The sequence below is a fragment of the Orcinus orca genome, chromosome 3, assembly GCF_937001465.1.
Source record: "Orcinus orca chromosome 3, mOrcOrc1.1, whole genome shotgun sequence".
In the NCBI taxonomy this organism is placed as follows: domain Eukaryota; kingdom Metazoa; phylum Chordata; class Mammalia; order Artiodactyla; family Delphinidae; genus Orcinus; species Orcinus orca.
Genome location: NC_064561.1, coordinates 129,642,650 through 129,664,753, shown reverse-complemented (window position 1 = coordinate 129,664,753; position 22,104 = coordinate 129,642,650). Strand labels below are relative to the sequence as shown.

The window sequence follows — 22,104 nt, the reverse complement described above, 5'->3', positions numbered from 1 at the left end:
GTCCCCTGCATCGGCAGGCGGACTCTCAACCACTGCGCCACCAGGGAAGCCCTAACCTGTTATCTTTTAATCTTCAAAATTAGACTGAATAATATGTACTTCAACACTTTACTGTAAGTATTCTATCATCTTTTTCCCTGAATGAGTATTACACATGAGGAAATAAGGAAAAGAATAAATAAGCATTTCATACCTTAAATGAAGCCACAGCTTTATCATAAGCTTTTATCAATGCTGTATCATCCCAAATGTCAGAATCATCACTCTGGGAAGGGTAAAGAATAAAAACAATTCATGTTTGGTTGGATTTCATCAAAAATGTGTTAGTAACAAGTAATAAGAGCTATCTTAATTCAGACATAATGAAATTACATTAAAAATGGGTATTTTAAATCCTAAATAAACCACAAGAAGCCTACCTGCGTAGAGATTATGGGACATCCCCCCAAAACTAGACATACGTAAATGTTCTAAGAGTGCCATGAAGTAAACGCTCCACAATTTAATCCCTATCCACCAACCGTAAGTGGATCTGCTCAAGGGTAATCCATGTTTCAGTCTTTTCTAAGAGCAGATAAAGGGTTTAGTTTGGCAGAGCGGGAAAACAACCAGCCACCAGGGATTTAAGACATACTGTCACACAAAAGAATAACATAAAATGAATATGATAAAATATTAAAACATGAAGTACAAACAAAAAGTACAAATTCAGAAGTGGGAAGGCGAGGCTGAGAAACACTCTTGCCATAAACCCTCTCCCGGTGTGGAGACCCACAGTCAGGAGTGAACTCACAACCTGGAGCTTTTCCCTGAGGAGCAACGGGTCTGAACTCCAAATTGGGCACCCTAGGTTTTAAGAGCAGCACCTGAGAGATGAGTCCCCAAAACATCTAACTTTAAAAACCAAGGGGATTCACGTCCGCGAAACCCACGAGGGAACAGGAACTGAAAGGGTTCCCATGCTTGGAACCACTCCTCCCCTCCAACGACCCAGCGCAGAAGCAGCTGATTGAGAGGCACCCAGACTTTCTGTCAAAGAGGCTCACTTATCGTTAAGTGCTGACCTGCAGAGTAGGCATTTAATTTAACATACATCTAGGGACCTGCTGGGACACTAAGGACGGAGGCTAGCAGCACCATCTTTATGCCATCTGCCTCACTCCAGCCAGCAAGGGCCATCTTTGCCCTCTGCTGCTCTCCACAGCAGCAGTAACTCCCAGAGGGGAGCTTTTATGCACATCTGATGTCCCAGTTTTTATGTCTGGTGTCCTGGTTTTTACAGCTGCAGCCCAGGGTGGGGCTTACTGTGTTCTTGGGTCCCATGGGGCTGTAACAACCAAAGAGACAGTCCTTGGGAGGCTACCACCCCCAGGAAACTGCACAGACAGCAGACTGAAACACACACCATTCTTTCTGTGAAAAAGGCCTATTTGCTTATAAAGGAAATGAGTCTTGAGGAGGAGGCTTCTAGTTTGGTGCATAGCTAGGGATCTACAAAGATGCTCAGAGGCTACTGAATGCAACATCTGCACTCTCTCTCTGCCTGGCTCAAGCTCACTGTATCTCCCAGAAAGGCGCTTAATGTAAAATGTGACATCAAAGACAAAATGTGGAGGGGAGTAAAAATGTAGAGTTTTAGAATGAGTTCAAATTTAACTTATTATCAACTTAAAATAGATGGCAATAAATATAAGTTTTTATATGTAAAAGACTCATGGTAACCACAAGGCAAAAATCTATTGGAAATACACAAAAGATAAAGAGAAAAATATCTAAGCATACCATTAGAGAAAATGATCAAACCACAAACGAAGAGAGAGGAAAGAAGGAAACAGAAGAACTACAAAACCTCCAGAAGAAATTTAACAAAATGGCAATAAGTACATACCTATCAATAATTACTTAAAATATAAATGGACTAAATTTAAATTCTCCAATCAAAAGACACAGAGTGGTTGAATGGATAACAAACTAAAACTCACCTATATGCTGCCTACCGGAGACTCACTTCAGATGTAAGAACACACATAGACTCAAAGTGAAGAGGTGGAAAACGATGTTCCATGCAAACGGAAATGAAAAGAAGGCTGGGGTAGCAATACTCGTAAGACAAGTAGACTTTAAAACAAAGACTGTAATAAAAGGTAAGGAAGAGCACTACATAGTAATAAAGGTGTCAATCCATGAAAAGGATACAACATTCAAACATACTAATGCACCCAACACAGGTGCCCCTAAATATATAAAGCAAATATTAACAGACAATACAATAACGGTAGGGAACTTTAACACCCCAGCAACAGATATATCATTCAGATAAAAAAATCAATAAGGAACGGGCTTCCCTGGTGGCGCAGTGGTTGAGGGTCCGCCTGCCAATGCAGGGGACGCGGGCTCGTGCCCCAGTCTGGGAAGATCCCACATGCCGCAGAGCGGCTGGGCCTGTGAGCCATGGCCGCTGAGCCTCCGCGTCCAGAGCCTGTGCTCCGCAATGGGAGAGGCCACAACAGTGAGAGGCCCACGTACCGCCAAAAAAAAATTAAAAAATCAATAAGGAACCATCTGCCTTGAAAGATATGTCAAATCAGATTAACTTAATGGAAAAATACAGAGCAACAGAAATACACATTCTTCTCAGGTGTGAAAGAACATTCTCCAGGATAGATCACATGTCAGGACAGAAGTCTTAATAAATTTAAGAAAATGGAAATCATATCAAGCATCTTGTCTGACCACAATGTATGAAAGCAGAAACCAATTATAAGAAAAAAACTGGAAAATTCACAAATACATGGAGATTAAACAACATGCTACTGAACAACCAACGGGTTAAAGAAGGAATCAAAAGAGAAATAAAAAATACCTGATACAAATGAAAATAGAAATATAACGTACCAAACTTAGCAAAATCAGTTCTAAGCAGCAAGTTCATAGATAAAGGCCAATATCAAGAAACAAGAGGACTTCCCTGGCGGCACAGTGGTTAAGAATCCGCCTGCCAACAGGTTCGAGCTCTGGTCCGGGAAGATCCCACATGCCGCGGAGCAACTACACCCGTGTGCCACAACTACTGAGCCTGTGCTCTGGAGCCCTCGAGCCACCAAATACTGAGCCCATGTGCCACAACTAGGGAAGCCCATGTGCCTAGAGCCTGTGCTCCACAACAAGAGAAGGCACTGCAATGAGAAGGCTGTGCACAACAAAGAGAAGCCACCGCAATGAGAAGGCTGTGCACAACAAAGAGTAGCCCCTGCTCATCGCAACTAGAGAAAGCCTGCGTGCAACAATGAAGACCCAACGCAGCCAAAAAGAAAGAAAAAAATCTCAAACAACCTAAGTTTCACCTAAGTATTAGGAAAAGAGGAACCCAATGAAACTCAAAGTTGGTAAAAGGAAGGAATTAACAAAGATCAGAGTGAAAAGAAATGAAACAGAAACTAAAAGACAGTAAAAATGATCAATGAAACTAACAGTAGTTTCTTTAAAAAGATAAAATTGACAAACCTCTAGATGGACTCACAAAGAAAAAAACATAGGACTCAAATAAATATAATCGGAAATGGAAGTGGAGACATTACAACTGATACCACAGAAAATACAAAGGATCTTAAGTAACTACAGTCATCCCTCAATATCTGCAGGGTACTGGTTCCAGGACCCACCACGGATACCAAAATTGACGCTTGCTCAAGTCCTTTATATAAAATGGCATAGTATTTGCATACAATCCTGCATACTTTATTGTTAGTAACACCTAATATAATGTAAATGCTATGTAAATAGTTGCTGGCATGCAGCAAATTCAAGTTTTGTTTTTTGGAACCTTTTGGAAATATTTTTTTTTACCCAAATATGATTGATCTGAAGTTGGTTGAATGTGCAAATGTGGAACCTTAGGATATGAAAGGCTGACTGTACTATGAACAATTATATGCCAACAAATCTGACAGCCTAGAAGAAATGGACAAAATTCAAAGAAACATACACCTTACTAAGAATGAATCATGAAGAAACAGAAAATCTCAATAGACCAATTACTAGTAAGATTGTTAGAGGCTTTTGACTATTAATTCAAACAAAAGTTCAAGACCAGAGAGCTTCACAGGTCAATTCTTTCAAACATTCAAATAAGAATTAATACTAATCCTTCTCAAACTTTTCCAAAGAAAATAGAAGAGGAAGGAACACTTCCAAACTCATTTCATGAGGCCAACATTGCCCTAATATCAAAACCAAACAAGGACAACACAAAAAAAGAAAACTACAGGCCAACATCCCTGATTAACACAGATGTAAAAATCCTCAACAAAATATTAGCAATCCGAATTCAACAACACATTTAAAAGAATCTTATACCATGATCAAGTGGGATTTATCACAGGGATGCAAGGATGGTTCAACATTCACAAATCAATCTATGTGATACATCACATTAACAAAAAGAAGGAAGAAAATCATATGATCATCTCAATAGATGCAGAAAAAGCATTTGACAAAATTCAATATCCATTTATGATAAAAACTCTCAACAAAGTGGGTATAGAGGGAACATACCTCAACATCATAAAGGCTATACATGACAAACAGCTAACATCATCCTAAATGATGAAAAGCTGAAAGCTTTTCCTCTAACATCAGGCACAAGATGTCCACTCTTACCACTTTTATTCAACAAAGCATTAGAAATCCTAGCCAGAGCAATTAGGCAAGAGAAATAAATAAAAGGCATCCAATTTGTAAAGGAAGAAATAAAAATGTCACTATTTGCAGATAACTCAACATTATACATAGAAAGCCTTAAAGACCCCACCAAAACACTGTTAGAATAAACAAATTTAGTAAAGTTGCAGGACACAAAATCAATATATAAAAAGTGTTGAATTTCTATACCATAAAAACAAACTATCAGAAAGAGAAATTAATACAATCTCATTTACAACTGCATCAAAAAGAATAAAATACCTAGGAATAAACCTAATCAAGGAAAACAAAGACTTGTACACTGATAACTATAAGATATTATTAAAGTAACTGTAGAAAACAGAAATAAATGGAAGGATTTTCTGTACTCATGGACTGGAAATATTAATATTGTTAAAATGTCCATATTACCTAAAGCAACCTACAGATTCAATGCAACCCCTAGCAAAATCCCAAAATTTGTATGGAACCACAAAAGACCCCAAATAGCCAAAGCAATCTTGAGAAAGAACAACAAAGCTGGAGGCACCATGCTCCCTGATTTCAAACTATATTACAAATCCACAGTAATCAAAATAGTATGGTACTGGTATAAAGACAGACAAATCAGTGGTACAGAATAGAGTGCCCAGAAATAAAGCCACGCATATATGGTCAATTAATATATGACAAAAGAGCCAATATATAATGGGGAAAAGATAGTCTCTTCAATAAATGATGCAAAAAAAAAAAAAAAAACCTGGAGCCACATGCAAAAGAATGAAACTGGGCCATTGTCTTATACCACATATAAGAATTAACTCAAAACGCTACTGTAAAGGACAGGAAACTATGCAATATGCTGTGATAAAACACAATGGAAAAGAATATGAAAAAGAATGTATATATATGTATAACTGAATCACTTTGTTGTACAGTATAAATCAATACAACATTGTAAACCAATTATATTTCAATAAAATAAATAAAAAAAAGAATTAACTAAAAATGGATTAAAAACTTAAACGTAAGGCCTAAAATCATAAAACTCCTAGAAGAAAACATAGGCAGTAAGCTCCTCGATATCAGTCTTGGCAATGATTTTTTTGGATTTGACACCAAAGCAAAAGCAACAGAAGCAAAAACTAACAAGTGGGAATACACCAAACTTAAAAGCTTCTGCATAGCAATAAATAAATAAATAAATAAATAAACAAAATGAAAAGGCAAAAAACTCAATGGGAGAAAATATTTGCAAATCACTTATCTGATAAGGGGTTAATATCTAAGATATGTAAAGAACTCATGCAACTCGAGCAAAACCCCAAACAATTCAGCTAAAAATAGGCAAAAGGGACTTCCCTGGTGGCGCAGTGGTTAAGAATGTGCCGACACGGTTCAATCCCTGGTCCAGAAGATCCCACATGCTGTGGAGCAACTAAGACTGTGCACCACAACTACTGAGCCTGTGCACCATAACTACTGAAGCCCACGTGCCACAAATACTGAAGACCGTGCACCTAGACTCCGTGCTCTGCTACAAGAGAAACCATCAGAATGAGAAGCACGTGCACCACAATGAAGAGTAGCCCCCACTCGCCACAACTAGAGAAAGCCCACGTGCAGCAAAGAAGACCCAACACAGCCAAAAATAAATAAAATAAAATAAATTTATTTTAGAAAAAGGACAGAAGATCTGAATAGACATTTTTCCAAAGAAGACATACATATGGCTAACAGGCACGTGAAAAGATGCTCAACGTCACCAATCAATAGGGAAATGCAAATTAAAACCACAGTGATATATCACCTCACACCTGTTAGAATGGCTATTATCAAAAAGACAATAACAAGTGTTGATGAGGATGTAGAGAAAAGGGACACTAGTACGCTATTGGTAGGAATGTAAACTGGTGCAGCCACTATGGAAAATAGTATGAAGCTTCCTCAAAAAATTAAAAATTTTACAACAGATAAGATATGGAAACAACCTAAGTGTCCAACAATGGGTGAATGGATAAAGAAAATGTATACAGGGACTTCTCTGGCCGTCCAGTGGTAAAGAATCCGCCTTACAATGCAGGGGACGCGGGTTCAATCCCTGGTCAGGGAACTAAGATCCCACATGTCCAGGCAACTAGGCCCATGTGCCACAACTAGAGAAGAGAAACCCGCACGTCACAACCAGAGAGAAGCCTGTGTGCAGCAATGCCTCAACGAAGATCCTGCGTGCCACAACTAAGACCCTACACAGCGGAAAATAAATAAATTAAATAAATAAATAATAAATAAATGTTTAAAAAAGAAAATGTATACAGGTTTTCCCCACTATATGAAAGTAGAGTGTTCCTATGAAAGCTTTTGTAAATGGAAATGGAGTAAAGCAAAGAATCAATTATGTGAGAACACAACTTGCTAATGGATAAACAGAATAAATCAGGATAAAGTACAGATGCTCACAGGCACAGTTCAAAGCTATGGTGGCTTGATGCTGAGATGTTGAGTGTAGCTCCTGGGGAAGGAGCTTGGTGGTGCCACTCTCACTGCTTGGGTTGCCTGCTGCCTCTATAATGGCTTGCTGCAAAACAAAACACTGAATGTTATTTTTGCTTTTCACCTTTTTTTTTTTTTTCATAAAAGCAAAAATCCTCTTTGGATTTCCTTCAGTTAGTGAAAATAGTTACTAATGTAGGTGTTTTATAAAAGTGAAGTGGTATAAAGCAAACTTTTAAAAAGCAGGGGATAACTGTTCATATACAATAGAATATTATTCAGCCATAAAAAAGAAATCTTGTCATTTGAGACAACATGAATGGATCTTGAGGTCATTACACTAAGTGAAGTAAGACAGAGAGACGAATACCATGTGATCTTACTTATCTGTGGAATTTAAGAACAAAAAACAGAACAAACAAACAAAAAAAGCCCAACCTCATAAATACAAAGAACAGATTGGTGGTTTCCAGAGGTGGGGGTAGAGGGGATGGGGGAGGGGACTGAAACAGGCAAAGGGGGTCAAAAAGTACCAACTTCCAGTTATCAGGTAAATAAGTCACAGGAATGTAATGTGCAACACAGTGCCTATAGTTAGTAACACTGTATTGCATATTTGAAAGTTGCAAAGACATAAAATTCTCAACACAAGGAAAAAAATATTATAACTATGTATGGTGGCAGATATTAACTAGACTTACTGTGATCATTTTGCAATATGTATAAATAGCAAATCATTATGTCGTACAACTAAAATTAATGTAATGTTATATGTCAATTATACCTCAATAAAAAAAAGGAAAAAAAAAGGGAAAGGAATGTATGGTGGATGATCATGGAGGAAACAGGCTAGGAAATAAAAACTAAAAGGATCTGGATAGATAGAAAAGAAAATTGAAAGCACTCCAAGGACAACCATGAGCCAAAAAGAGCATGTAAGCAAAAATAAACACACTGACTGTATGATTCCACTCATATGAGGCTCCTAAGTAGTCAAATTCACAGCAACAAAGTAGAACAGCAGTTAGCAGGGGCTGTGGGAGAGCAGGAAATAGGGAACTGCTCAATGGGTAGAGTTTTGGTTTTGCAAGGTTAAAAAGTCCTGGATATCTATTGTACAACAGTGTGAATATACTTAACACTACTGAAGTGTACACTTAAAAGTGGTTAAGATGATAAATTTCATGGGGTTTTTTTTTGTATTTGACAGATCAGCGAAGCAACAAGTCCAACTAGACTCATTCTCACTCTATAGAGTAGTTGAAGGTAAGTTTGGATACATAATGTTGGTGATGGGAAGACAGGTTATAAGACACCATCAGTTAGTATGTTGGAGTTTGTACAATATTAGTCAATCAATGAGCTCCGAAGAAGTTTGCTATAAAACTCATTTAGTTGTAAAGTGAATTTTTGTCATTTTCTTGTTAATATCTATTATACATAGAGAAATATGTTCTGATATAAAACTATTAATCTTGCTATATGATAAAAAGTACTTAAAAATCATTAAGTCATTTTGCAGATAAGGAAAGTAATCACAAACAGGTAATTGACTTGTTCAAGGTTATGCTGCCCCTTGGAATAGGAGATGTTTCTAAAAGCAGAAGATATATCAATTCTGCAAATGGAAAAGGTACTACTAATAAAGGAAAGTGTACTCCACTGTATCAACAGAATCACTGATGGGCACTCTTAAAAGTAAGATACAAATACATAGGAACCCAAACTCATCACATTACAACTGTTATAAGACATTTCAACATGAACAGCAAACAAAGACATCCATACAAAGCTATTATGAGAAGAAACATTTTAGGTGATAAAATTTCTCAACTGACAATCACAAACAGAAGAAAATACAATAACCATCAGAAATTAAATTGTCTTAAACTAGCATTCGCAATATGGGAAAAAACACCTTGAATCAAAATTTCTAAAAATTCAGATGAGAAAAGAAGGCAAAAGGGTAACAGTCAAATGAGGAGTTAAACAAAATCAAGAAGGAAATGGAAGAAAAAGTAGTACTGACTGCAAGGTATGCAAAGAAGAATACAGTTGACTGAAAATCTAATGGGTACCAAGGAAAAGTCATGAAAAAAGAAAAAGAAAATAAGTGAAGTGGGGACTGGCAAAGAATATTTAACATATGTATAAATGGGGTCCCTGAAGAATAAAAGCTAAACAAATAAACAAAAGTCTCTAAAAGGAATTCTCAGAGCCTCTAAGCAAAAAGATCAAGTCATTTACAAAATACAGAAAACTAGTTAGTATTAGACTTCCTCATAGAAATTTATGGGAAAAAAGTATGAGCCAAGGATTTTATATACACCCTAGCTGTCCTTCTAGGAGCAGCAAGACTTAGTTGTTGTGTTTCTTTTTTTTGGCTGCACTGCACGGCTTACGGGATCTCAGTTGCCTGACCAGGGATTGAACCCGGGCCCTTGGCAGTGAGAGCGTGGAGTCTTACCCACTGGACTGCCAGGGAATTCTCAAAAAGATACTGTTAAGAGAATGAAAAAATGAATGAACTCACAAACTGGGAGAAAATATTTGCAAATTACCTATCTGATAAAGGTTTTGTATCTAGCATACAGAAAAAACTCTCAAATCTCAACAAAAAATAAGTCAATTTAAAAATAGGCAAAAGATTTGAACAGACACTTTGCCAAAGAAGATACATGGATGGCAAATAAGCACATGAAATGACAATCAACATCATCAGTCATTAGGGAAATGCTAATTAAAACCACCACAACAACAAGACACCACTACACATTAGAATGTCTAAAATTAACAAGACTGACCATATCAAGTGTTAGCAAGGATGTGGAACAAACGGAACTTTTCATACATTGCTGGTTGAAACGTAAAATGGTGCAATCACTTTGAAGAAAAGTTTGGCAGCTTCTTAAAGAATCAAAATAGTGGACTTCCCTGGTGGTGCAGTGGCTAAGAATGTGCCTGCCAATGCAGGGGACAGGGGTTCGATCCCTGGTCCAGTAAGATCCCACATGCCTCGGAGTAACTAAGCCCGTGAGCCTGCGCCACAACTACTGAGCCTGCCCTCTAGAGCCCGCGAGCCACAACTACTGACCCCACAGGCCACCGCAACTACTGAAGCCCGCACACTCTAGGGCCCGTGTGCCACAACTACTGAGCCTGCATGCTGCAACTGCTGAAGCCCACGCACCTAGAGCCTGTGCTCCGCAACAAAGGAAGCTACCGCAATGAGAAACCCGCGCACTGCAACGAAGAGTAGCCCCCACTCACCACAACTAGAAAAAGCCCGTGTGCAGCAACAAAGACCCAACACAGCCAAAAATAAATAAATAAATAAAATAAATAAAATTCAACTTAAAAAAAAAAACCAGAAGAATTAAAATAGGGAGTTCCCTGGTGGTCCAGTGGTTAGGACTCTGTGCTCTCACTGCTGTGGGCCTGGGTTCACTCTCTGGTCAGGGAACTAAGATCCCACAAGGCATGGGAAAAAAAGAAAAAAGAAAAAAAATTAAAATATATCTACTCCATGACCTAGGTGTTTGCCAAAGAGGAATGAAAGCATATGCCCATACAAAGTCTTCTGCACTAATACTCATGGTGGTTCTATTTGTAACAGCCCCAAACTGAAAGCAACCCAAATGTTCATGAACAAGTGAATGGATAAACAAATTGTAGTATATTCGTGCAACAGGATCCTACAGCAATGAAAAGGAATGAATGACTGATATACACAAGAAAATGGATGAAACTCAAAATAACTATGCTGAGTAAAAGAAGCCAGATAAAAAAAGACTCCGTATTTGTAAAATTCTAGAAAATGCAGACTAATTGATGGTGACAGAAAATGGATCAGCAGTTGTCTGGGGACAGGAGATGAGGAGGGATGAAAGGGAAGGATTACAAAGGGGTATAAGGAAATCAAACCATCCCACACACCGGGACCACATGGAGAAGCCGAGACAACATGAAGAAAAGAGATGGCCCGTCAATCCCTAGCGGCTCAGTCCCCAGCTATTGTAGCTCCGATTACTACGTGGATGCAACTACACGAAATGTCTGAAGGAGAACTGCCCACCAAGGCCTTCACAAATTCCTGACCCACAGAAACTATGAGAGAGAATAAAACATGATTATTGTTTCAAGCCACTAAGTTTTGGGTGATTTGTTACACAGCAATAGCAAAGAGAACAGACCATCAGGACTGCCTTTATATCTGTTTCTCAGTCACCAAGAGAAGCCCACCTCTTTCCTTGCAGGCATTTAAAAATGAAATGTTTTCTTCCCCATATCCCTCAAATTACTGTACCAGAGGTGGGGAAGTAATCTTCCTTGTTCCTCACTTCCACTTCCAGATTATTCTTCCTCCCTAAAAACTCCCAGGTTTGAAAATCCCGTCAGCAAACTCCCCTGTCCACTATCCCTCCTCATTGCAATCATCTATATCTTCCTGGGTCACTCTTCCTCATTCCTTGAGGTTTATATCCCAGTACTCCCTCCAACACTAATCCTGTCATAATTTTTGGTTATTTAAAAACCCATGTACAGGGACTTCCCTGGCGGCGCAGTGGTGAAGAATCCGCCTGCTAATGCAGGATACATGGGTTCGAGCCCTGGTGTGAGAAGATCCTACATGCCGTGGAGCAACTAAGCCCATGCACCACTACTGAGCCTGAGTTCTAAAGCCTGTGAGCCACAACTACTGAGGCTGTGCGCCACAACTACTGAAGCCCGCGCACCTACAGCCCGTGCTCTGCAACAAAACAAGCCACCGCAATGAGAAGCCCTCGCACCACAACGAAGAGTAGCCCCCACTCGTTGCAACTAGAGAAAGCCCGTGCACAGCAACAAAGACCCAATGCAGGCAAAAAAATAATTAAATAAATAACGATAAAAAAGTATTACTCAAAAATAAACCAAATAAAGTAAGAAATAATTAAAAAAAAAAACCCACGTCCGCGATCCTTCCAATACCCTACCCTTGCTACATCTTTTTCTTTTTTTGTGGTATGCGGGCCTCTCACTGTTGTGGCCTCTCCCGTTGCGGAGCACAGGCTCCGGACACGCAGGTTCAGCGGCCATGGCTCACGGGCCCAGCCGCTCCGCGGCATGTGGGATCTTCCCGGACCAGGGCACGAACCCGTGTCCCCCGCATTGGCAGGCGGACTCTTAACCACTACGCCACCAGGGAAGCCCTGCTACATCTTTAAATGCTTCGCTACCAATGACCTTTTATAGTACCCAAGCTCAGCTACTCACTTCTATGGTCTTTATTATAACCATTATATATAACCTCTCCAAAAACTCAACTGCAAGAATCCTACTCTCCAACTACCACCTTCTAGGCTCTGCAACTTATTCCTTCTAGTAGGTTGATGATGACAGTCATTCCACTTCACTGGGACTGGTAAAACAATGATCCTCACACTTTTTAAACTGCTTCTCACCATGGTAATGTCCTCACTTCCTTTCTTAGCCAGCTTTAATTGCACCATCGATCATTAAGACAACTCCCTGTACTGCCCCCTTCTCACTTCATACTAGGTAAAACTACAACCCTATTAATTTCAACTATTCATTTACTTTGTGTCTGCCCTCACACACCTGAATTTGAATTTAGCTAGCAAAAAACACAATCATGCTGCCTAGTCTCCTTTTCTTTTTAAAATAAATTTATTTATTTATTTATTTCTGTCTGCGTTGGGTCTTCATTGCTGTGCACGGGTCTTCTCTAGCTGTGGCGAGCAGGGGCTACTCTTCGTTGTGGTGCGAGGGCTTCTCATGGTGGTGGCTTCTCTTGTTGCAGAGCACAGGCTCTAGGCATGCAGCCTCAGCAGTTGTGGAGCACAGGCTTAGTTGCTCCACGGCGCGTGGGAATCTTCCTGGACCAGGGCTCGAACCCGTGTCCCCTGCATTGGCAGCGGATTCTTAACCACTGCGCCACCAGGGAAGTCCTAACTAGTCTTCTTTAAACTCATAACCACAAATCTGAAGTAGGCCTTTAATGTTGCCTAGATTTCCCTAATGCAACACTCATCCACTCTCCTAGACGTTTACTTCCTACCTTCTCTCTTCTCTAACCTCCAACACCTGCCCCCTGCCCCTCCTCACCAGTAGGCTGATGACCTTGCTTCTTTTACTGAGAGAACAGCAACAATCAAAACAGAATTTTCATAATCTCCTGCCACTATATCTGCCCATCCACACAAATCTGTACCCATATAACTGTCACCACATGAACTGTCAATATTTCTAACAAAGACCAAATCCATTCCCTCTTACTACGCTAGAATGTTGCTTGCGCAATTCTCTTCTCTCCTGCAATGTCAATTATACCGTCCTTACTGGATCTTTCCTATCAGCCCTGAAACATTTCTCCCATCTTAAAAACAAAAACACAATTAAGAATCCTCTTCATCTCACTTCCTTCTCCATCCATTGGTCAATTTCTCTATCTTCCAGTACCCACAATAAAACTTGAAATATTTGCTCACATATGTTGCCTTGAATTTCTCCTCTCCGACTCTCGAACTCGCTCCAATCACATTTCACCCAAGAATGAGTTCTAATCTTACCCCCTTATAAACCTGCCTTACTTGCAGTCTTCCCCATCTCAGGAAAAGGCAACTTCATCTTTTCAGCTGTTCAGAGCAATCTTGGAATTATCCTTGACTTTCCTCTCTCAAGCCTCTATTATCGTATACCCGTGCACAACCTGTTGCCTCTGATTTCAAACTATATCCAGAAGCCAAGTAACCGGCTGTCCACTGCTAACAGCGGGATTAGTCCAATAGACTCCTAACTGGTTTCCCTGCTTCGCCCTGGCCTGACCCCGCACACCTCACAGTCGGAGAGAGAGGTGGACGACCAAGGCACAATCGAGTAGCAGTAGGGCCTAGGCTCAAAGTCATCGGGAGCCCAAACTGGGCGAGGAACGAGCTTGCGGCTGAGGCTCCCAAGTGGGGATGTACAAACATGCGGACCTCGCACTGAGCCGACTGGCCGGGGAAAGAGCGCAGGGTCGGGGACAGCGCCGGCTGCGACCTCACCTGGCCTGTGCCGCGCCGGAACAGCACCGTGTCTTCCGGCTCTGGGACGCCGCTGCTACTGCCGCCACCGCCGCCGCCCATCGCCATGGTTAACCTGCTGCCGGGTACGCGGCGTGGGCTAGGTCCCTCGGCGAGTGACGACTTCCGCCGCCCGGCCTCCGGGAGCGGAAGAGCATGGCGGCCTCAGGGCCGCCGGCCGGCGGGGAGGAGTCCCCGCGCTTTCTGCCCTCAGGCGCCGCCTACCCCTGTCGGCCGCATAGGTGTTTCTTCTCCGTATCCTCTCAATTCTTTGATTTCACTTTTTCGTCTGTTCCGAGAGTGATTCGACCAGAGTTTTTGTTTTAAACAATAAATCCTCTTAGGAAAATAGCGTTCGTTGCAGGTCACTTAGAAAATAAGCAAGCAGTAAAATAAAAAGCAGTCCCTTGGTAACCAATAAAAATATAGGTACCATTTTTAAAAAGTGCTTTTAAGAGTTTTATATACTTATTTTAATTTTATTTTCACAACTCTATGAGTTAGGGGCTATTTTCTCATTTAAAGATGGGAAACTGAGGCACAGAGCGTTTACACAAATGCCTGGAATCCAGCATGTCTGTAACATTACCCAGCCTTAGCATTTAGTTTAATATCTCTTCTCCCAAATCTTCTCTAGTAACTTTTTGAATTTAAAAACATGAGATGAATTGTTGTATTCTGTTTAAGAATGTGCTTTTTGTTTGCTCGTTTTTTCATGTTTGTCTTTACATGGGTCAAGGGGGCTTTTAGTTCTTAGTAGGATCTTACCCTCTATTTTTCCAGTATTCTTTATTAAACATTTAGGATTGCTAAATGGCTTCCAAGTACCTATTGTCATTTGTTCTTTTTTTTTAAAGTTCACCCAGGGAACTTTGATGGCTTCCTTTGGCTTCTGTAGATACCAGAAATAGATGTATTTTTTAAAAGCTCACTTAGATTTCTTCAATCATAATTCTCACAATGGCATATGATGCAGAAATTTAAACAATTTGGAACCAGGTTTCTTTTTATTTATTTTTTAGATGGAATTTACATACCATAAATTCATCATTTTAAAGCATGCAATTTAGTGGGTTTTGGTATGGTCACAAGATTGTGCAGCTACCACCACTATCTAACTCCAAAACATTGTCATCACCCCCAAAAGAAACCTTGTATCCATTAGAAGTAACTCCACAGTCTCTCCTCCTTCCAGCCTCTCACAACCACTGTCTCTATAGATTTAGTTGCTCTGGATATTTCATAGAAATGGAGTCATATAACGTGACCTTTTGTGTCTTTTTTCACTTAGTATAATGTTTTCAAGGAGGAATTAGCTTTAATGAATTGTCAGCTGTTTTAAATGGCAAGTTCTTTGTTGGAAAAGTATTTCTACTTATCAGGAAGTAGATAAGTAGATTTCCACCTACCTTGTTCCTCAACAAAAATGAACCTATGGCATTTTTGTCCTCAAAGAAAACATGTTCTTTTTTTCTTGATGGTGACATCCAGATTTGAATCACCATACGTATTTTACAGTTATTCCATATGATAGACAAAGCACTCAAAGCATAATGTAGAGGATTTCCAAAGGAAACTGTTTCATCAGATTTGAAGGCACTTACGTAAACATTAAATTAAACTGTATGATCATGGGGGGTTGCCAATCTGAGTACTATGCCTGGCACGTCCCCCATACACATGGCTGAATGTGTAAGTCCCCCAGCTGCAGGAACAGCTCCATTTTCTGAGGGCTCCCCACCCCGGGATTCTCTTGCAGGCTAGTCCTTATGGTTCTGCCTTGTACACACAACACCTTATTTTCGTATTCTGTTTTCCCTGCTAGCAGCCCCTGTGACCAGGCGTCTTCATGTTGTTATCTCTGTACCTCCTACAAGGCCAGACCAGAGTAAGTGGTGCCAGAAAAGTTTGGTAAATCAATGAATTGTGGGAACCCAACCCAGCTCTAGCACTTTTGTCTTCAGGCTAGTCTACCAGATTCAAAAAGAGGAAGGTTATTCACAAGTGCATAAATTGCACTTGCATAAGAAAGAATCTCATTAAGTAGACCTCCATAAAGTTCAAATTTTGATGATCTGGGCATATCCGAGGTGAAGCTTACCCAGCTTTATAATGAATTTGCTGGAAAGTCACGTAGATAGTCCAGAATATTTTTTAGAAAGCACTTATCTGCCCCCAGGTGAGCAGGAAAGGAAGCTGGGAGGTACAAGAGAGGCCCCAAAGAGGGTCTGTTGGGCCATTTCTTAGCATCTGATCCAATTGGTGAGGAAAGTGACAGCAGTCCAAAGAAGACTCAAAGAAACAGAAGTCTTGGGTTTCCCTGGTGGAGCAGTGGTTGGGAGTCCGCCTGCCGATGCAAGGGACGTGGGTTCGTGCCCAGGTCCGAGAAAATCCCACGTGCCGCGGAGCGGCTGGGCCCGTGAGCCATGGCCGCTGAGCCTGCGCGTCCGGAGCCTGTGCTCCGCGACGGGAGAGGCCACAACAGTGAGAGGCCCGCGTACCGCAAAAAAAAAAAAAAAAAAAGAAACAGAACTCTCTGCTGGCAATAGCTCTTTTGCCTAAAGTAGCCTTCCCACTGTCACATGGTGCAGTTTTAAAGTTATGGTGAAATGCTAACAGGCAGTTTGGATTAAAGTTAACAGCAAATCATGGCTTCACAGATTAATTGCTGCACAAATAAATTGATGTATAAGTATTTGCTTTTAAATCTTACATGGCAAGAAGTAAATTAGAAGTCAAACCATTTTTTTCTCCGAAGACTAAAAGGACAGAATGTCTTTGATGACCTTGAGAACAGCATACTGGTTTCAAGGCAGACTGTTGTTGTGTAATCTAACCAACAATGATGTAGAACGTTTTAAATTTTTATTTATTTTATTTCTGGATGTGCTGGGTCTTCATTGCGATGTGGAAGCTTCTCAGTGTGGTGGCTTCTCTTGTTAAGCATGGGCTCTAGAGCGCGGGCTTCAATAGTTGTGGCACACGAGTTTAGTTGCTCTGTGGACTGTGGGATCTTCGCGGACCAGGGCTCGAACCCGTGTTCCCTGTGTTGGCAGGCAGATTCTTAACCACTGTGCCACCCTGTGAAGTCCCTGATGTAGAACTTTTCTTAACACGGTTATAAAATAAATCTTAGAAGAAAAAAAAAATAACTTCATGAACTGGAACCAATCTTTGCGCATATGGAATTCTCATACCAAAAACCTACATTCGGCCGACTCTTGGAACTTGCTGATGATAAAGGATTCAAATGACTAGTGATCAAGTTTCCAGTTAGGATAATATATATTGGTATTGTCATGTAGAATAGCGAATAAACAAAAGAGAAGGCCAAAACTAATTAGTTCCTTACCCTTACCTTACCTTCAGAGTCTAGGGTCAGGAGATTAGAGATGTGTCAGTGATTTGTGTACAAGAATGCTCACTGATTGGGACTGACATACATACACTACTGTGTATAAAACAGATAACTAATGAGAACCTACTGTATAGCACAGGGAACTCTACTCAATGCTCTGTGGTGACCTAAATGGGAAGGAAATCCAAAAAAGAGGGGATATACGTAAACATATAGCTGATTCACTTTGCTGTACAGCAGAGTGAATACAACACAACACTGTAAAGCAACTATACTCCAAAAAAAAAAAAAAAAAGACTGCTCACTGAACTATTACTGCAGCAGAAAGCTGAAAATTCCAAATGATGTTTTGGAAGAATATTTGAATGATATTATGGACAAATGGTAGTATAATTCATAAATGACATAGATCTAATTAGTCATCCAATATGTAAGGCTTGGATTCATTACCCTCACATCATATACCAAAATACATTCTGGGTGACTTTTATAAACTTGGGATGGAGGAGATTTTAAGATAGAAATAAGAAACTATGCAAGGATTGAAAACTCGAATACATTTTGGGGGTCAGGCAGGTAAAGGAGATGAGTTAAAGAGGAGTAAGCAATAAGGGGTGGTGGGTACTGTAATCAGTTACCTTGAGACTATCCCTCCACACACCCCCCAACTCATTCCACCCACTCCCTGCCCAAAGGCATTCAAGTTCATATTAAAAATTCTGGGGGGAGGGGGGAGGGGGGAGGGATGGAGTGGGAGTTTGGGTTTAGCAGAAGCAAGCTATTATATATAGAATGGATAAACAACAAGGTCCTACTGTATAGCACAGGAAACTATATTCAATATATTGTGATAGACCATAATTGAAAAGAATATGTATATATGTATAACTGAATCACTTTGCTTTACAGTAGAAATAAACACAACATTGTAAATCAAGTATACTTCAATTTAAGAAAAAGTGGAAAAAAATTTTTTAACATGTCAGGACAAGTCTGTGGGCTGTCAGTCTGCATCTTCAGTTAATAAAGAAACTAGGCATTTAATTAAAAATTACGATGAGGTATCACCTCACACTGGTCAGAATGGCAATTATCAAAAAGTCTACAAATAATAAATGCTGGAGAGGGTGTAGAAAAAGGGAAACCTCCTACACTGATGGTGGGAATGTAAATTGGTACAGTCATTATGGAGAACAGTATGGAGGTTTCTTAAAAAACTAAAAATAGAGCTACAACATGATCCTGCAATCCCACTCCTCCTGGGCATATATTTGGAGAAAACCATAATTTGAAAAGATACATGCACCCCAAAGTTCATTGCAGCACTATTTACAATAACCAAAACATGGAAGCAACCTAAATGTCCATGGACAGATGAATGGATAAAGAAGATGTGGTATAGGGCTTCCCTGGTGGCACAGTGGTTGGGAATCCGCCTGCCAACGCAGGGGACACGGGTTCCAGCACTGGTCCGGGAAGATCCCACATGCCGCAGAGCAACTAAGCCCGTGTGCCACAACTACTGAGGCTGTGTGCCACAACTACTGGAGCCCGTGCTCCGCAACAAGAGAGGCCACCGCAGTGAGAAGCCTGCACATGGCAACGAAGAGCAGCGCCCCCCCGGGCCACAACCAGAGAAAAGCCCGTGTGCAGCAATGAAGACCTAACACAGCCAAAAATAAAATAAATAAAATTAAAAAAAAATAGATGTGGCACATATACACAATGGAATACTACTCAGACATAAAAAAATGAAATAATGTCATTTGCAGCAACATGGATGGACCCAGAGATTAACATACTAAGTGAAGCCAGAGAAAGACAAATATCACATGATATTGCTTATATGTGGAATCTAAAAAAAAAAACCAAACAAATGAACTTATATACAAAACAGAAACAGACCCACAGACATAGAAAACAAACTTATGGTTACCAAAGGGGAAAGGGAGGGGATAAATTAGGAGTTTGGGATTACCATATACACACTATTATGTATAAAACAGATAACCAACAAGGACCTATTGTATAGCACAGGGAACTATACTCAATATTTTGTAATAACCTATAAGGGAAAAGAATCTGAAAAAGAATAGGTATATATATGTTTAACTGAATCACTTTGCTGTACACCTAACACAATACTGTAAATCAACTATACTTCAATTAAAAAAAAGAAAAAAAAAGAAACTAGGCATTTGATCATGTGAATAAAAATTCTGGCAAAAGCAACATAAATAAAATGAAAGGACAAACAATAGTTTAGAAAATATTTGTAATATAAGAGAAACGAATATTCTTTTATATTAAAGAAAAACTCTGTCAAATAAAAATAACAGCAAAGCAAGCTATTCATAGAAGAAAAAACCAAAAGGGCCAATAAATATGAAGATATGCCCATACTCTGGAAGCTCTGTCTTCTGTCTGCTTGGATTTATATCCTTAACCTGCCATTTACTAGCTGGGTGACCTTGGGTAAATTCCTTAACCAAAATCTCAATTTGTATAAAATCTATAAAAATGGACATAACTGTAGTACCTACATGTGAAGACTAAGTGAAACAAAAAGCATAAAGTAGAGAGAAAAAACATAGGTATTTCACAAAAAGGAAAATCCATGGGACTCCCCTGGTGGTGCAGTGGTTAAGAGTCTGCCCCCAATGCGGGGGGCCTGGGTTGGATCCCTGGGCAGGGAACTAGATCCCACATGCATACCACAATTAAGAGTTTGCATGCCACAACTAAGGAGCCCACGTGCCACAACTAAGACCCTGTGCAACCAAATAAATAAATGTTAAAATATACATATATACCCCCCCCCCAAAAAAAGGAAAATCCAGGGAATTAATTCCTTGGCAGTCCAGTGGTTAGGACTCAGTGCTTTCACTGCCAGGGCCCAGGTTCAATCCCTGGTCAGGGAACTAAGATTCTGCTAGCCACATGGCCAATCAATCAATCTGATAATAAAAATAAATAAAAATTTAAAAAGAAAGAAAATCCAAATGTCCAATAAATATATGAAAAAATGCTCAACCTCTCTGGTCAGACAATTGCAAATTAAAAACTAAGATACCAGGCGTGGAGAAGTCTGCAAAACAAGAGGTGGAAGATTGGGTTAGCAACGGAACAGTTCGCGCCGGAGCCACGGGCAGCAGTGTTGAGGTCTGACCTGGCCACTGCGCGGTACTCTGAGGAAAAGCTACCACCAGGTGGATGCGCCGCTGCCGCAGCAGCAGCAGCAGCACCATCATGGGGAAGGGCGACCCCAACAAGCCGCAGGGCAAGATGTCCTCATACGCCTTCTTTGTGCAGACTTGCCGGGAGAAGCACAAGAAGAAACACCCTGACTCCTCGGCCAACTTTACCGAGTTCTCCAAGAAATGTCCTGAGAGATGGAAGATCATGTCTGCCAAGGAAAAATCCAAGTTTGAAGATATGGCAAAAAGTGACAAAGCTCGCTATGACAGGGAGATGAAAAATTATGTTCCTCCCAAAGGTGACAAGAAGGGAAAGAAAAAAGATCCCAATGTGCCTAAAAGGCCTCCATCTGCCTTCTTCCGGTTTTGCTCTGAACATCACCCAAAGATCAAAAGTGAACACCCTGTCTTATCCATTGGAGATACTGCAAAAAAAGTGGGTGAAATGTGGTCTGAGCAGTCAGCCAAAGGTAAATAACCCTATGAACAGAAAGCAGCTAAGCTAAAGGAGAAATATGAAAAGGACATTGCCACATACCGTGCCAAGGGCAAGAGTAAGTGGGAAAGAACAGGCTCCAAGAAGAATGAACCAGTCCAATGTTCATAGCACCACTATTTACAATAGCCAAGATATGGACACAATCTAAGTGTCCATCAACAGATAAATGGGTAAAGAAGATGTGGTCTGTGTGTATACACACACACAATTAAATACTCAGCCATAAAAAAGAATGAAATGTTGCCATTTGCAACAAGTATGGACTTAGAGGGTATTATGCTGAGTGAAATAACTCAGACAGAGAAAGACAAATACTTATGTTATCACTTATATGTGGAATCTAAAAAATAAAGTAAATTAGTGAATATAACAAAGGAGAAACAGACTCACAAATATAGAGAACAAACTAGTGGTTACCAGTAGGGAGTGGGAAGGAGGGAGGGGCAAGATGGAGGTAGGGGATTAAGAGGTACAAACTACTATGTATAAAAGGAATAAGCTATAAGTGTATATCACAGGGGGTATAGCCAATAATTTATAGTAACCAGTTTTTTTTTGGCTGCACTGCGCAGCATGCAGAGCTTCCCTCACCAGGGATCGAACACTTGCCCCCTGCATTGGAAGCACAGTCTTAACCACTGGACCACCAGGGAAGTTCTATAATAACTATTAATGGAATATAATCTTTAAAAATTGTGAATCACTATGTTGTACACCTCAAATTTATATAATATTGTAAATAAACTATATCGCAATTAAAAAATAAAAACATAAAATGTGGGAGGGGGAGAAAAAATGTAGTGTTTTTAGAAT

At 40.2% G+C, this 22,104-nt stretch overlaps 2 protein-coding genes across 6 annotated transcripts in view; one reads left to right on the top strand and one right to left on the bottom strand.

Moving 5' to 3' along the window:
* Positions 1-14,355, bottom strand: part of LOC101290297 (survival motor neuron protein) — a 45,813-nt gene extending 31,458 nt beyond the window's left edge. For all 5 annotated transcript variants that reach the window (XM_033429970.2, XM_004270788.3, XM_033429971.2 and 2 more), the window contains exons 1-2: positions 14,220-14,355; positions 194-265 (exon numbers count right to left, since the gene is read on the bottom strand). In XM_033429970.2, the coding sequence (XP_033285861.1) occupies positions 194-265; positions 14,220-14,306 (159 nt within the window). In that variant the 5' untranslated portion in view covers positions 14,307-14,355. The remainder of the gene's footprint in view (positions 1-193; positions 266-14,219) is intronic.
* Positions 14,356-20,793: 6,438 nt separating this feature from the next.
* Positions 20,794-21,816, top strand: LOC101286023 (high mobility group protein B2-like). Its single transcript, XM_033430106.2, has one exon. It carries the CDS (start codon positions 20,809-20,811, stop codon positions 21,268-21,270), a length of 462 nt encoding a protein of 153 aa, XP_033285997.2. The 5' UTR covers positions 20,794-20,808; the 3' UTR covers positions 21,271-21,816.
* The last annotated feature ends 288 nt before the right edge of the window (positions 21,817-22,104 follow it).